The 14013-nt window shown below is 43.0% G+C and overlaps 1 protein-coding gene across 1 annotated transcript in view; it reads left to right on the top strand.

Annotated features, from left to right (window-relative positions):
- dpyd (dihydropyrimidine dehydrogenase) overlaps window positions 1–13708 on the top strand; it is a 30909-nt gene extending 17201 nt beyond the window's left edge. The window contains exons 7-16 of the mRNA XM_022236522.2: window positions 515–684; window positions 1403–1613; window positions 2088–2272; window positions 2830–3045; window positions 5142–5375; window positions 5658–5862; window positions 6749–7011; window positions 8018–8197; window positions 8885–9031; window positions 9869–13708. Coding sequence (XP_022092214.2) covers window positions 515–684; window positions 1403–1613; window positions 2088–2272; window positions 2830–3045; window positions 5142–5375; window positions 5658–5862; window positions 6749–7011; window positions 8018–8197; window positions 8885–9031; window positions 9869–10174 — 2117 coding nt within the window. The 3' untranslated portion in view covers window positions 10175–13708. The remainder of the gene's footprint in view (window positions 1–514; window positions 685–1402; window positions 1614–2087; window positions 2273–2829; window positions 3046–5141; window positions 5376–5657; window positions 5863–6748; window positions 7012–8017; window positions 8198–8884; window positions 9032–9868) is intronic.
- The last annotated feature ends 305 nt before the right edge of the window (window positions 13709–14013 follow it).

Genomic DNA, 14013 nt, shown 5'->3' with positions numbered 1-14013 from the left:
TCTTACTGTCTGTTTCCATGTAAACGAGGGTATATTCAAACAAACGCAGAATGCTGTGTCACAGACATAGTTGGTACAGTGTACATCATCGTATCACGAGTGATTCCAGTGAAGATCTCACTCTCTCATAAATTTACATTGGGCTGTGGCAGTTTCCCTCATCTGGTCAAATATTCCCTCTTTTATCATAGCGTTACCTTGACCAGCAAGGTCACCACAAGATGGAAACCTCAAAGGTCAGAGTGCATGGGATGCATGTTAAACTTCGGTATGAGTACATGTACCTCAGCAGCAGTGTCTGGTGATGTTGATTGTCGCATGTACATGTAGTTTAGTCTGTTAGCCAACCCAATGATTGAGTCCTGCTGAATTCCAGCACATGTGAAGTTGAAATATGGACACGGATCTCTGGAAGAAAGTGCCCCACCTCCCGGAAATCGACATGTGCAGTGTTTGATCGCCGGTCAGGGCAGAAAAGGTTGAGAGCATGACAGCTTTTGCCTCCATTTGCCAGGTATGTGTGCATGTAAGTCTCAGCTACCCCAGCTGCATGGTAACGTCATAGTTCTTGGTGCTGGAGATACGGCCTTTGACTGTGCCACGTCAGCCCTGCGATGCGGTGCCAAGCGGGTGTATATTGTCTTCCGTAAAGGTTTCACCACCATCAGAGCGGTCCCTGAAGAGGTCAGTAGATGATCTCCCAACCCTGCCCCCCCAAAAAAAACCCAGAATCTGTCCATCCCCTCCCTAAAGAACAAACACAGTTGCATTGAAAATTAGCTTGGCCTAATTCTATGAATATAATTTCCCCAAGTTGCGCATGCACTTGAGCCACTTAAAAGTCTGTGTCAGGTCGAATCACCAGTCAAATCACAGGAATTGCCATGTGACTGTTTCATCTGAATAGGCCAGCTGTTGATTAAAGATTGTGAAGTGTGACTCATGAATATATGACTACAGAATGTTTTCCAAGACCTTTTAGAATTTCCCAATATCGCCAGATCTTGCCATCCTTTTTCCAAACAGTCAAATCACTCGATCTCCCACCAGTTTAAAATTTGAAGTCATGATAGCAGTAAAAATGTTTTACAAAGGAATGGTGCTTCAAACTTTTGTGGCAAGTTTGGAACTAAAGTACTTGATTAGCTGTTCGTGTTTTCTTTTGCACTGGTTCATTTTTTTCTAGACCTGTATACTGGTTATTCTGTAGATATTCCTCGAGCTTGAAATAAATTCTGATTTTCATAGCTGAAGAATTGAAACTTTTCATAATTGCCACATCAGTCGTTTTTGTTCAGCAAGGCAGAAAAAAGGAAGGCTAGCCTGGAACTATTAAAAATGGTTATACCGGGCGCTTATTGGCAGTGGGTTTGTTCCATTTTTACTTTTGTTTTTTGGTAAGATGGAGCTAGCCAGAGAGGAGCGGTGTGAGTTCATGCCATTCTTGTCCCCGAAGAAGGTCATCATGAAGGCGGATCGCATCTCGGGCCTAGAGCTGTGCCGTACCGAGCAGGATGCGGATGGCAAGTGGATAGAGGACGAGGAGCAGACGGTCCGTCTCAAGGCAGACTTCATCATCTCAGCGTTTGGCTCAGCACTCCATGATGAGCAAGGTAGGTTGCTGGTTGGATCAAGGAGATCAGCTAACTACTCATCCCATCAACTTTCCCTACCTCCACCTACCCTTCCCCCAAAATAAAGTCAACCAGTGCCACCCAAATGGTGGATGATGTGGACCATTTACTTAATAGTTGATCATTTAGAACCAGGCCCTGGGGCATGGTTGCACTGCCGGTTGTTAATAGCCAATTTAATGAAAATTGTTGTACAGGATGTCATTGACCACGAACACTGCGCGAGTTGCAGCCAACGGATGTATAACCCCTGCCAGATCCCTCAAATTCTACCAGGATTTGATGGATTTTGCAGGATTGAGGAACGTACAACCTGCCCACTTGGTTTTTGCATATTTGTTAATGTGCCCTGGGATCCTTGCGTAGTGGTTGCATTTAGAGACTTTGGGAAGGACTTTCCTTAAAAACATCCAGGGTGCTCAGTATTGACACTGTACCTTTGTTGTGTTGCAGTCAGGGCGGCCATGGCTCCCATCAACTTCAACTCCTGGGGTCTGCCCGAGGTCAGTCCAGACACCATGCAGAGCAGTGAACCATGGGTCTTCTGCGGCGGCGACCTGGCTGGACTGGCCAACACCACCGTGGAGTCAGTCAACGACGGGAAAACGGCTGCCTGGTATCTACACAAATACCTACAGGTAAGGAACCATCTCAGAACTCTACGGGGACGAGTTGCGGGTGGAACCACTCACTTTCATATGCAAACAACTCCGCATTTGCTCCAGGATGTTGTGGATAAGTTTTCATTAGCAACTTAACAATCGAGAGTGACTATTTATGAATAGAGGGCCCACAACAGGCCCCCCCCCAACAGGAGTGGTTTGTGGTTTCCAGAATATTGACCTTGGTTTTTCTCAACACAAACCACCTGAGTGCACCATGGTCTTCACTTGGTCTTTTTAATCTTAGTAAGCATGGTTTGAGAGGTGAGAAAAGAAATGGGTTTTGGCTTATCCATGATGTACATCCAAATTTACAAAACATATGAAGTATGTGGATTTATTATTTATTTCACATGCTTTCTACATTATGTCAAAACTAAGGATAAAGAAAACCAAAGCAGAAGAAAAATATATTAGAATAAGAAACTTCAAGCCAGATTCCTGAAAGACAGCAGTTTCTTTTTTTCTTAGAACAAGAGAATTTAAGGATTCCAGACACAGATATAGACGCTAATTTCCATTTTGGTTTTCAGTCCCTCCATGGCCTCCCCGTGTCGACCACCCCCGTTCTCCCAAAGTTCTACAGCCCCATTGACCTTGTCGACCTCGGCACCGAGATCTGCGGCCTCAAGTTTGAGAATCCCTTTGGCCTGGCCAGCGCCCCACCCACCACCTCAGCCCCCATGATACGACGGGCGTTCCGAGCCGGCTGGGGGTTTGTGGTCACCAAGACTTTCACTCTAGACAAGGTGAGATGAATTGGAACACCCACTATATTCTCTGTGCGAGCAGGACGGTTAGGGTTACAGTAAAATGCCATTTATTGCCTGGTCTTAATGCAAACACTAATAGCTGTACAGTATTACTTCATGCCGGACACATGTAAACACACACAAGTGTGTATTTGCCTGCAACTGGGGACCCCCTATTGTTCCTCTTTTGTTTGTACTTTAACTTTTTTAGAAGACCACCCATATGTTTTGGACACAGTTGTCAATCGGGGAACCTCTGTCAATCGGGGACCTTATTGTCCTCTTTTGTTCAAGGTCCCCAATTGAATGCAGAAACAAACTCACAGCTACTTGTTCCATAGTTGGTGGGACAGACACATGATATTTCAACTATTTTGTGGGGACCAAAAACATTGTTGGGACACAGAAATGTCCCCACAACTTGGTCCTAATTTACCTTAAAAAAAAGAAATTGTCCCCTTAATCCAGTGAAGGCGTACCCATGTGGGCATGTCAGCACACACACTGTGTCATCCCATAGGAGACAACCACTTCATGAAGAAATTCCTTGCCTTGTTAGCACTCAAAGCCCCTAGCCATCGACTCGTTTAGTATACAAACCAAGCTGGTGAATTGAATAGTGTTGACAGATTTTTGATGTGTTGCTAATGTTCTTTACTTATGTGCTGTTGCCGATGATGAGGTCTTTTAATCTTAAATATCAAGCTTGCTGTCTGTTTTGATCAAAAGGTGATTTACAGGGTGTTTCTGTTTCACATTGGGTTGTCCTACTCTTGAAGATTTCATGTAGTCAAGCTACATGTGTATACATATCAGCCAGTGGCTTGGTTCAGTGAACAGCAGTCTGCAATTGAAAGTTAACCTTGGAATGGACATTCTATTCGCACCTTTTCTCTTCCCAGGAATTCATTTTTCTGTCACAAACTATGAAAAACATTTTCAAAGTAATAAAGCTTTCGCAGATTTTCCCAAATGTGGGAAAGATTTTCCTGCCTTATGAAGTGTGAGTGTAAATGTGAACAGTGAATTCTTTCCAAAATTTCCCACTCCAGTTCACAAAGTGAACTTTTGAATGCAGTGGACCATGCTTTCTGATGATACACACATGTGCACAAAACCAAAAAATATTACATCATCCTGCAAAAACATTTCTTGTTTCGAAAGGAAAGATTAACCACTCATGCCGGGGAATTTATGACTGTTGATGATGCTGGGACGGGATAATTTTCATTTTTTTTCTGTTTTCAAAATTCTTTAAAAATTCCTATCTTCATTTACTGGACACTTACACCCACACGAAGAACTGTCTGGTTTCTACTCTAATATGATAGACAAAATCTATTGACACTGGAGTATTTCAGCCAGGCCAGCTGCCTTGTAAAAAGAACCCAGATTGTGTGGTGTTACATAATTTTTTTTTGTTCACGAACCTGGCACAGTGTGCTGCTGACCTCTTTTCAATAGGGGCCAGATTAGCGTGCAGCAGTACTGTGTGGCTCATCGTTGCAGTGGTGGAGCGCTTTTGTCCCCGGTGGTAATCCGCTTGCACTAAATGCCCCAAACCGTGGTATACTGTTTCAAAACAAGGCTGGATTATCTCCACTATTGAGAGTGAAATAATGTTGGTAATTCCCAGCAGCCTCCTCTTTTGTTACGAGTCCAGTCTTTTGTTACAAGGCCCAGTTCCCTTTGTCCGATTTTGGAGACCCCGGCCACGCGTATAAAGAATACGTGTCCGGTACCGGCAACCCCGGCAGCAAGTGGTTAAAAACTTGCCCTCTCTTATTTTTTCATTGAATAATAATACTAATAAAATTAATGCACACATATCCGCCCTATTGGATGTTCAAGGCGCAGCAAACTTTAGGACAAACAAATTATGGAAAGTAATACAGTTAATGAAATTAGTCCTTGAAACCTTGTTTTGTTGGATGGGTTTTGACTAATGATTTAAATGTTGTAGTACACGGACAAGATCTAAGGTGAAGTGGTAGAGAGTTCCAGATGTGTGGAACTGCCACAGAAAATGTGATGGGAAACTATTTTTTTTTTCATGGCCTCAGTGGGAAATTGATTTTCATTCTCTCTATCAGGACATAGTTACCAATGTCTCACCTCGTATCGTCCGGGGCACCACCTCAGGCCACACCTTTGGCCCGGGCCAGGGCTCCTTCCTAAACATCGAGCTGGTCAGCGAGAAGACCAGTGCCTACTGGTGCCGCAGCGTCCGGGAGCTCAAGCAGGATTTCCCCCAAAAGATCGTCATCGCCAGCATCATGTGCAGCTACAACAAAGAGGATTGGTTCAAGCTGAGCCAGATGGCTGAGGTAGGCAGACGGGGGCCCAGATTTAGCCAAGAGGCACCTGCGGGCACAGCACCTGTGGCCTGTGAAAAAAATTTGAGGGCTTGCAAGAATGTTGTAAGAGTGCCACAGAACACACATACTTGTTCTGTAATTGTGGGGACCACACCTGTTGAGATGTAAAAAACTGGCCCTTTTGGCATGTTTGATGTTAATATGTCTCACTGACTTGTCAACAAGTTTAACCCTCAGAGAAGGAAAATTACCTAGAAATGTGATTGAGTTTTTCCATTCATTGACGCGCAGGAACACGGTGCCGACGCCCTGGAGTTGAACCTGTCCTGTCCCCACGGCATGGGAGAGCGAGGCATGGGCCTGGCCTGTGGCCAAAACCCTGAGCTGGTCCTGAACATCTGCCGCTGGGTCCGGGAGGCCGTCAAGATTCCCTTCTTTGCCAAGCTGACCCCTAATGTCACCTCCATCGTGGAGATTGCCCGTGCAGCCAAGAACGGTAAGTGGCAATTTCAGTAGCCTTGTTTCTAGTCACATCTCAGTGTTGCTCATCCAAAGTATTGAAGATTTTTGCCTGACATAGTTGTTTCATCAATGGATTCCCACAAGTTCCCGCCCCTACATGGTTACTTGAGTTATTTTGCAAATCTGAATTTGGCTTCTTAGGACTATTGGATTAGAAACTTCAATATTTAAGCCAGACTCTCACGTGCATGTTAAAGGATTTGACTGTCAAGGCCTGCAATCTTGAAGCCTGAGCCTGAAGTCAAAACTGAAAGAGGTCCCCAGATTTGAGAAATGGCTCAAACCTTTTTTTTTCTGTTGAGACTGACAAGCTTTCCGAACTTTGGGTCAGTCTTCAGCTTTGGCTTGGGATTTTAGTTTCATGAATTCAGTCCAAAATGTAGAATCTCTCACTCACTTTGAAACCCTTGGTTGGTCTGCTCCCACGATGCCAAAGATGGATGTGTTTTCACTGCCTCCCAATAGCAAGCTTTTGAAAATGTTTCTTGAACTCGAGATCATTTGCCAGAGCCAAATTGAAATAAGCGAATGAAATAAAATTTGGGATATTTAACATCTTGGAATGTAAATACATGTTCATTTGGAAAACTGGAAGTCGTGTAATTGGTAGTTTCAGAGAAATTGGCCACCAAACCGAAGGCTTGCAAACACATGCACAATTTTATGATGTCAGATCAAATATTGGCTCTGTGAATTCGCAAAAAGTTGAATGTTTTTCAACCGGTGATATCAAGGTTGCTTTGCGTTCGCATTTACCTGAAGTATGAACAGGTGGAGTACCTAGAGTAACTACCATGAAATATGCCTTGTTCTCCTGTGTCATGGTGATATATTGGAGTCCTGCTTTCATTCATGGACAGGTGGAGCTGACGGCGTGACCGCTACCAACACCGTCTCGGGCCTGATGGGACTGCGGGGCTCCTCAAGCGCATGGCCTGCCATAGGCAAGGAGCAGCGCACCACCTACGGCGGTGTATCTGGGAACGCCATCCGGCCCATCGCTCTCCGCGCCGTGTCGGCCATTGCCGGTGCCCTGCCGGGGTTCCCCATTCTGGCCACAGGCGGGATTGATTCAGCCGAGGTTGGACTCCAGTACTTGCATGCCGGAGCAGCCGCCCTCCAGGTCAGGACCAGTGGTTGGTTAGGCCACATACATGTACATGGACCAATGACCTCTTGGTTGAGGCTTGATTTAAGTTGATAGTCATTTTATAAAGAGCATGGTTCATACAGTTATGTTCAATTGCGTTGTACAATGAAGATATCAGAAGGGGTCCAGCCAATGGCACACAAGGGCGCCTCCGGCAGCCGCCGAACGACCCACATCCACCTACATCTGTAGAAAGGAGACAAGAAGAAGCAGTTACAGTTTTGGAGGTTGGAAGGAAAACCTCAGATAAGAAATTTCAAAGTAAAACCCACGGAATCTGGTAGGGACTGAAACCCCAAACCACATACTTTATGGACAGAGCTGGGAATCGAACCCGGGCTGCAGAGGTGAAAGGCAAGGAAAGAACTCCTTGGCCAAGGTGACTGCCTACATTTAGTCTGGGGCACCACGGAAGCCTTTCAGTGTGCCACACAGTACCTCCAACTGTTCAGACATAAAAGCCTACTCACTGTGAAACGTAGACTAGTTCTTGTGCACTAGACAATAAAAGTTTCATTGAATCAAAACATCCTCCGTAGAAATTTTACCTTTTAGTTTTGTACATCAAGGCAACATTGTTGAAAGAGAGAAATCCATTGGAAACCCACTAGTGAAGCCCGGCGGCTTTTTTTACCCCAGTACTTACTGAGACTGATTCATTTTGATACGTTTTCAATTGACAATGTGTGTAAAATGCCCAAAATTAAGCTTCACGTGTTAGAAAGACCATTGATATTACATGTACAAATCATCACTCCATATTTGTGTCCCCTCCCCTTGCCCTTGTGACTTCAAAAGGTTTCTCTGTTCGTCAAATATTTGTCAAAGCTTCAACGTCAAAGTAAATTCGAGCTTCACGCCTTTGAAATGGTATCATAAATTTGCACTTGACTTCATGCTAGCCAGGAACCACCTGCCACTCCCGCTCGAATTCAAAATCGAACCCTAACCATCTCGCGAACCTGTCTTCTCCCTGTAGGTTTGTAGCGCTGTGCAGAACCAGGATTTCACCTTGATCGAGGACTACGTGACAGGCCTGAAGGCTCTACTGTACATGGAGAGCATCAGTGCGTTTGAGGACTGGGATGGTCAGAGCCCTCCTACTGCCAGACACCAGAAGGGCAAATTGGTGCCCAAGGTTGCTGACATCGTAGGCAAGGTACTAGACCTCACCTATCATTGTTAATAATGGTTTAGTAACACCCACACGGGAGTGCACTGGGTTGTTGGGTAGATGCACAAACAAAAAGGGGGAAAGATCCCTGCAGTTAGAGAAAACATGACGTGAGAAATGCCAATTTTGATCAATTTTGATCAGTTTATTACTTCTCTCCCCAGCCAGGTGAGGATAGTGGTGCAGAGATGCCAACTTGTATGATTTAGGTGTAAATTTTACGATTTGTTTAGTCCATTTAAGACTGTATGATTCAGACTAAGACTTTTACCATATCCACCTTCAAGGTACAAAAACCATACAGTTGTGTATAAAACTCTTATGTAAGCTATGTATGCCAGAAGCATAATGCATAAGTGAAGCAAGCAAAGTCAACCATACAGAGACACACTGCACCTGTAGTGGAGACCAAGGTACACGTGGTATCTATTGATATCTCACATCACTCATATTCATCAAACCAAACATGAACATGAATTTACCACTGCGTCGCATTCGTCGCAAATCTGTCAAAGTTGAAATGTTTTCAAATTTGTGCAGATTTGCTCCCTGGACTGTTTTTGCCATGACACCGCAATTTTACCGCCGTGTCGGCTTTTGTGCAGAATAGACACACCTGCAGTTGGCACCACACAGCTCTCACGTACATGTGTTGTAACTTTGTGTCTGTAGCATCTGCCATCATTTGGACCCTACCAGCAAGAGCGGATCCGTAGACTGGCAGAATACAAGAGGAAAGTGGGCCCACTGCCATACCCCGACCAATCTGAGGAGGAAGGCTCCACCAACAAGCCAAAGAAGGCTGTCCCAACCATCAAGGTAAAAACATCCGCAGTCATCATTCAGCAGATCTCTTTTTTCCCCTAAAGGTCTATCCTCCAAAACAGAGAAAACATGTTTAGCTGAAGTCCCTGTCTAACAGCTTTAAGAGAGAGCCCACAAAGAGGTGTGGAAGCAAGTAGTGGAAGGAAAAAGTAAGCAGGGGAAGGTGTGTGGGCAGAAGGAAGACGAGGACCTTCAGAGGAAAAGCTGAGAACAATGAAAACCACGAGTGCATTATTACATCAACAAGAAGTTAACAAGATGGAGAGGGGGAGGGTGTATTATACACATATGGACTGGCATGAGGTCACTAGTTCACGTTTATGTTGAGCGCCCAGGGGAGGGTTCTATTTCCCGAGGACAAAGGCCAAGGGAAATAGGGCCCTCTTCTGGTCATTTGCCGGCATGAACCATGTAAGTTTGCATTTCACCAACTGTAACCGAGCACTGTCTACTCGCAGTTGATGAGGCTTGGTTTTTGTAATGTGAACCTTTCCTGAATGTCATAATTCAGTAGGTTTCCTGGTACAATTTTCTTCACCCTAGAAGGAAATGGAATGACCAAATTTGTGTCAAATCCGTTAAAAGTATTTTTCTCCGCAAGGTATATATTCTCTACATGCTAGCATGTCGGTGTGAAAACCATCAATGTCTTACGTGTCACTGTAATGTCAGTTTGTTAAATTAATATTCATGATGTTCATGGTGTCGCTTTTACGAAGGGTCTGCACACAGGGCGTGTATGACCATTTCAGTTTTTGAAATTGATTACAGCCCCTTAAAAAAGGAATGATCCAAATAAGTTGCGTTGTTTTTTTCTTGTCCCACACACAGGATGTCATTGGGTGCGCCCTGGATCGCATCGGTTCCTACGGTGACCTGGATAACACCCAGCAAGTGGTGGCGCTCATCGACGAAGAGATGTGCATCAACTGCGGCAAGTGCTACATGACCTGCAACGACAACGGCTACCAGGCCATCACCTTCGACCCCGCTACCCACCTGCCACACGTGACCAAAGACTGCACCGGTTGCACGCTGTGCGTCAGCGTATGCCCGATCATCGACTGCATCAAGATGGTCAAGCGTGAGATACCCTACATACCAAACCGTGGGGTAGCGCTCAGTGCTTCCTCCTAATAACATTCAGTCCGTACAAGGTAACATTTTGCCTGATTGTTTCTGGCCTGACATACCTCAGCCTTTTTATTCAGCAGTGTGACTCCTTGAAAATACTAGTTCTGGTTTCTCATTCGCCACGGCTGGATTATTTCCGGTTGAGACTCTTAGAGTATGATGCCACAAAATATCCCAGCAAAACTGAAAATTTTTCAACACGGAAGGACTAACAACACAAAAATTTTACTTTGGCATCAAAACTTTGCTGTTGTTAAATGTCTAACAAAAACCAATTTAAAGTCTTAATGCCTTTGACAGAACGTGTGTGCTAAAGCAAAATGATTTATCATTATATTAAATCAATATATATCATAATACCAACTTAATAATAAATTACTTATAGGATTTCAGATGTGCTATTATGCCACTGGGTAATCAGGGTAAAGTGATGGAACATACCAGATAAAGATCGGAAGTGATTTTCAGTATGATACTATTTGCCTATCATGTCCAATATTTAACATTTAAAATAAAAATATATTGCTTTTTTGAATGAAAATATATTTAACATTTTATTTAAACAGTTTTTATTCACCTGTCATATTGAATACTTACAACCGTGAGATTTGCAATTGCTTGTAAATTGCAAATTGATGTAAAGGAGACATTGATATGTCAGAATGGAAAAAATAATATTTCTGCCCAAAGATGTTTAATGAAACCAAAAATGAAGTGAAGACAATGGGGTTTGCAGTTTTATTGCCTTTTATTTTGACATTGCACAGAAATTGCATGGTGACCATTCCTCAGGAAGTTTCAATTGTATATTTGTTTTCCCCCAGGGATTGTTACATATCTTGATTATTAATCATTTCCTGATGGTATTGTTCCACATCCAAACTGCCCCTTGCAAGATATAAATTTCAGCCAAGAATGCTGACTTTTTTGAGAGGACAAGATTACCATATGCACAGTCCTTTACAAAGTTGGACTTTCGAGCTGCTGACCCTTGGTGGTCATCGGTTCACGGTCTGCACTGTTACTTTTAAAAACTCCAAGACAATGTCTGTGTAAGCTCAGTCATGGCCCAAAGCCATTTGAGGGCAGCAAACACAACCCTCCATAGACTGTTTGTGTACAGACTTAGTGGGAATCACTCAGGTGTGAGGATGAGCATGGAAGTGTTTGAGCGCCCTCCTTGTTTTGACATCATCATGCTTAGACATCGTTGGGCGCGATGTGGTTTACCATAGTTATACACTGTGCATACTGGTGGTTGGGTCTGACATTTTTAGCTATCAAAAGATTTTGGTTCAACCCCATCTGCTGAAGTCAAGTCTTGGCATAAGTGAGAAAAAATGTCAGGTGTGTGGAAGTTTTGGATCAGTTTTCAGGGTAGCTGGACGACAGGCAGATTGTGAGTGCTTTACCTCACTAGCCCTGAAGTTGGCATACCACCTCCCCCCATGCCTTGACATCCTTTGAGGTAAAGTAGTTGACCAGATGCCAACAGCTGAACAGTGCATAGTCTACACATTTTGCCAAACATTTAAAAAATTTCACAGATTGCCAATTTTTTGGAAGTATTGATATCAGTTGGAAGTTGATACAAAATTACAGTATTACTAAACATTCTTGTCTGGTAACTATTTGACATCCTTTAAGGAAAGTTTTAAGTTCATCGAGTAAAATATATTAGTTGGAGTGTACTTATACATGTATGTATGCATGTAGTGTGTGCTTTTCTTATGTAGTTCTGATTTCATTCCATTGACAGATACAATTGCACTTTTAATCAAGTTGAATGCAGTGAAGATGGCACCTTGGTTTCTGTGGAGCCTTTGAAATCATGGAGTTAGGGAACTAGAGTCATTTTTGTTTGTGTTTTCTTGTGGTGACTGCTGTGTGTGATTACTACTAAGATTGAAGCACTGTAGTTGTTGCAGGGAGAGAGTTGATTTCAAGACACATGCTGAAGAGTGTCGATGTGTGGTGTACCAGGTGACAAGGTCGGTTGAGGGCTTACCTGTTACACAACCCTTGTACAAAAAATTCATCCCTTTTATGCGGGACTAAATTCGACCGTCAGCATGAAATCCTTCAGGTTATGGTCTGATTAACATTTCATGACCCCCTAGTTTTGAACTAGACGAGTAAGCAAAACAAACAGTAGTAAGCACAAGATTTTAAATAGCAGTATCTATGTACATGAAGTAGCACTTTGACTAGTACTGGCCCCTCCCCATAGTAATGGCCCCTCCCCATAGTACTGGCCCCTCCCCATAGCAATGGCCCCTCCCCATAGCAATGGCCCCTCCCCATAAGAGGTGTACAGGGCTCATGATGTGAAGTTTACTTAGGAACAATGTACTTTGCATGTTTTACTCTTAAATTTAAGAAAACAATCAGGCACCTCTTTTTGGTTACTCTTGTTGAAAAGGGTCCTTTTTAAAAAAGTTTTAATTTTCAGTTTCACTGACTTAATTTAGGTGCCGCTTGTATTATTCATTACAGGAAGACACTGCTCATTTTTTTCGGGGGGGGGGGGGGGTGTTTAGATCGTTAACCCAGCATGCGCCCATTGAAAAATAATGTGAGAAACTTTCACTTGCCGGCCAACAGACATGAACTCAAACCACCGAAGGAGAAAAAAAAAATTAAAACAGCAAATGTGTGAACGTCCGCCACATCTTCTGGCAGAAACTACTATAAAACACTGAAGTTTCTCCTTCAGATGACATCACACTTTCGCTCATCAATATGCCTATTTGTATAGCATTCAAGTCATAAAGGTGCCACAATGCCCCCAAGATTGTATGGACAAAAATGAAAATTGGTTTGAATGGGACACAACAGAGGTTTTCTGTTTACAAGAACTTGCATTAAAAAAATTACATCACATGGCCTCCGTTCGGTTTTCTACTTTGGGCAATTTTTGCACTTGGCAGATGCTGTCTCCTTTCGTAGCAGGATGAGTGATGACTATCCCATGAATTGTCTTGATTTAATCATTTAATCTTCTAGAATTGTGCAGCAGATTTACCAGGGGGAAAATTAGCATTATAAAAAATGCTGACGCACAAAACTGAATTGTCCTTAATGAGATTATTTGAATCCATGATAGAGTAAACATAACAGTTGTATCCCAACTTATTATTTCCTTTTATCTTTAAGATATCGTAGAGTGGTTAGACTTTACAGTAGTGCTTCAAGGACTGGAGTTTTTTACAAGATTTGAAAATTTAACTGATCAATTTGTGAATGACCTTTTCAACTTTTTCTGAAGATGGTATTTTTGGAAAAAAAATTAGGCGACAAAGTAATTGGACATATATTTTAAACAGTCGTCAACTTCCAAAGGTATTTCTCAGAAGTTCATTTGACATAGAAAATTGAGTGGCTTTAGTGTAAAGGCAGTTCACTTACCATTCCAATTTGTACAAAAAAAGAAGAAAACCATTATTTTGAAATCTACTTCTTTATCAGGATTGTTGGTCAAATGAATGCCGATTGAACAAATAAAGAATGTAATGGAGTGCACATACAAGAAGTAAATTTGTATGTTTTCTATCATGGTTCTGTTTCATCATTTTGAGAATTTTTGCCCGCAACTTTCTGGATCCTGAGCCCAATTATCCGTAGGCACAACTCGTTGAGTTCATCACATCCGAGTCTAGAGTTCCACTCGTTGGAGCCTGATGATTTCATCACATCCGAGTCTAGAGTCCCACTAGTTGGAGTCTGATGATCCAAGCGCGCATACTTTCCAATGAAGCAAAAGTTTCAGGGGTTAAACTATATAGAGCCAGACAGGCAGGTCCTAAGCTTCACTGCTTGAGAGCCCCATCAAACTGCTCTCT

Source organism: Acanthaster planci, linkage group LG12, assembly GCF_054643075.1.
Source record: "Acanthaster planci isolate LZ-2023a linkage group LG12, COTS_SCS, whole genome shotgun sequence".
Lineage (NCBI taxonomy): Eukaryota > Metazoa > Echinodermata > Asteroidea > Valvatida > Acanthasteridae > Acanthaster > Acanthaster planci.
Note: the sequence above shows the minus strand (reverse complement) of the source record. Positions and strands in the feature narration are given on the sequence as shown.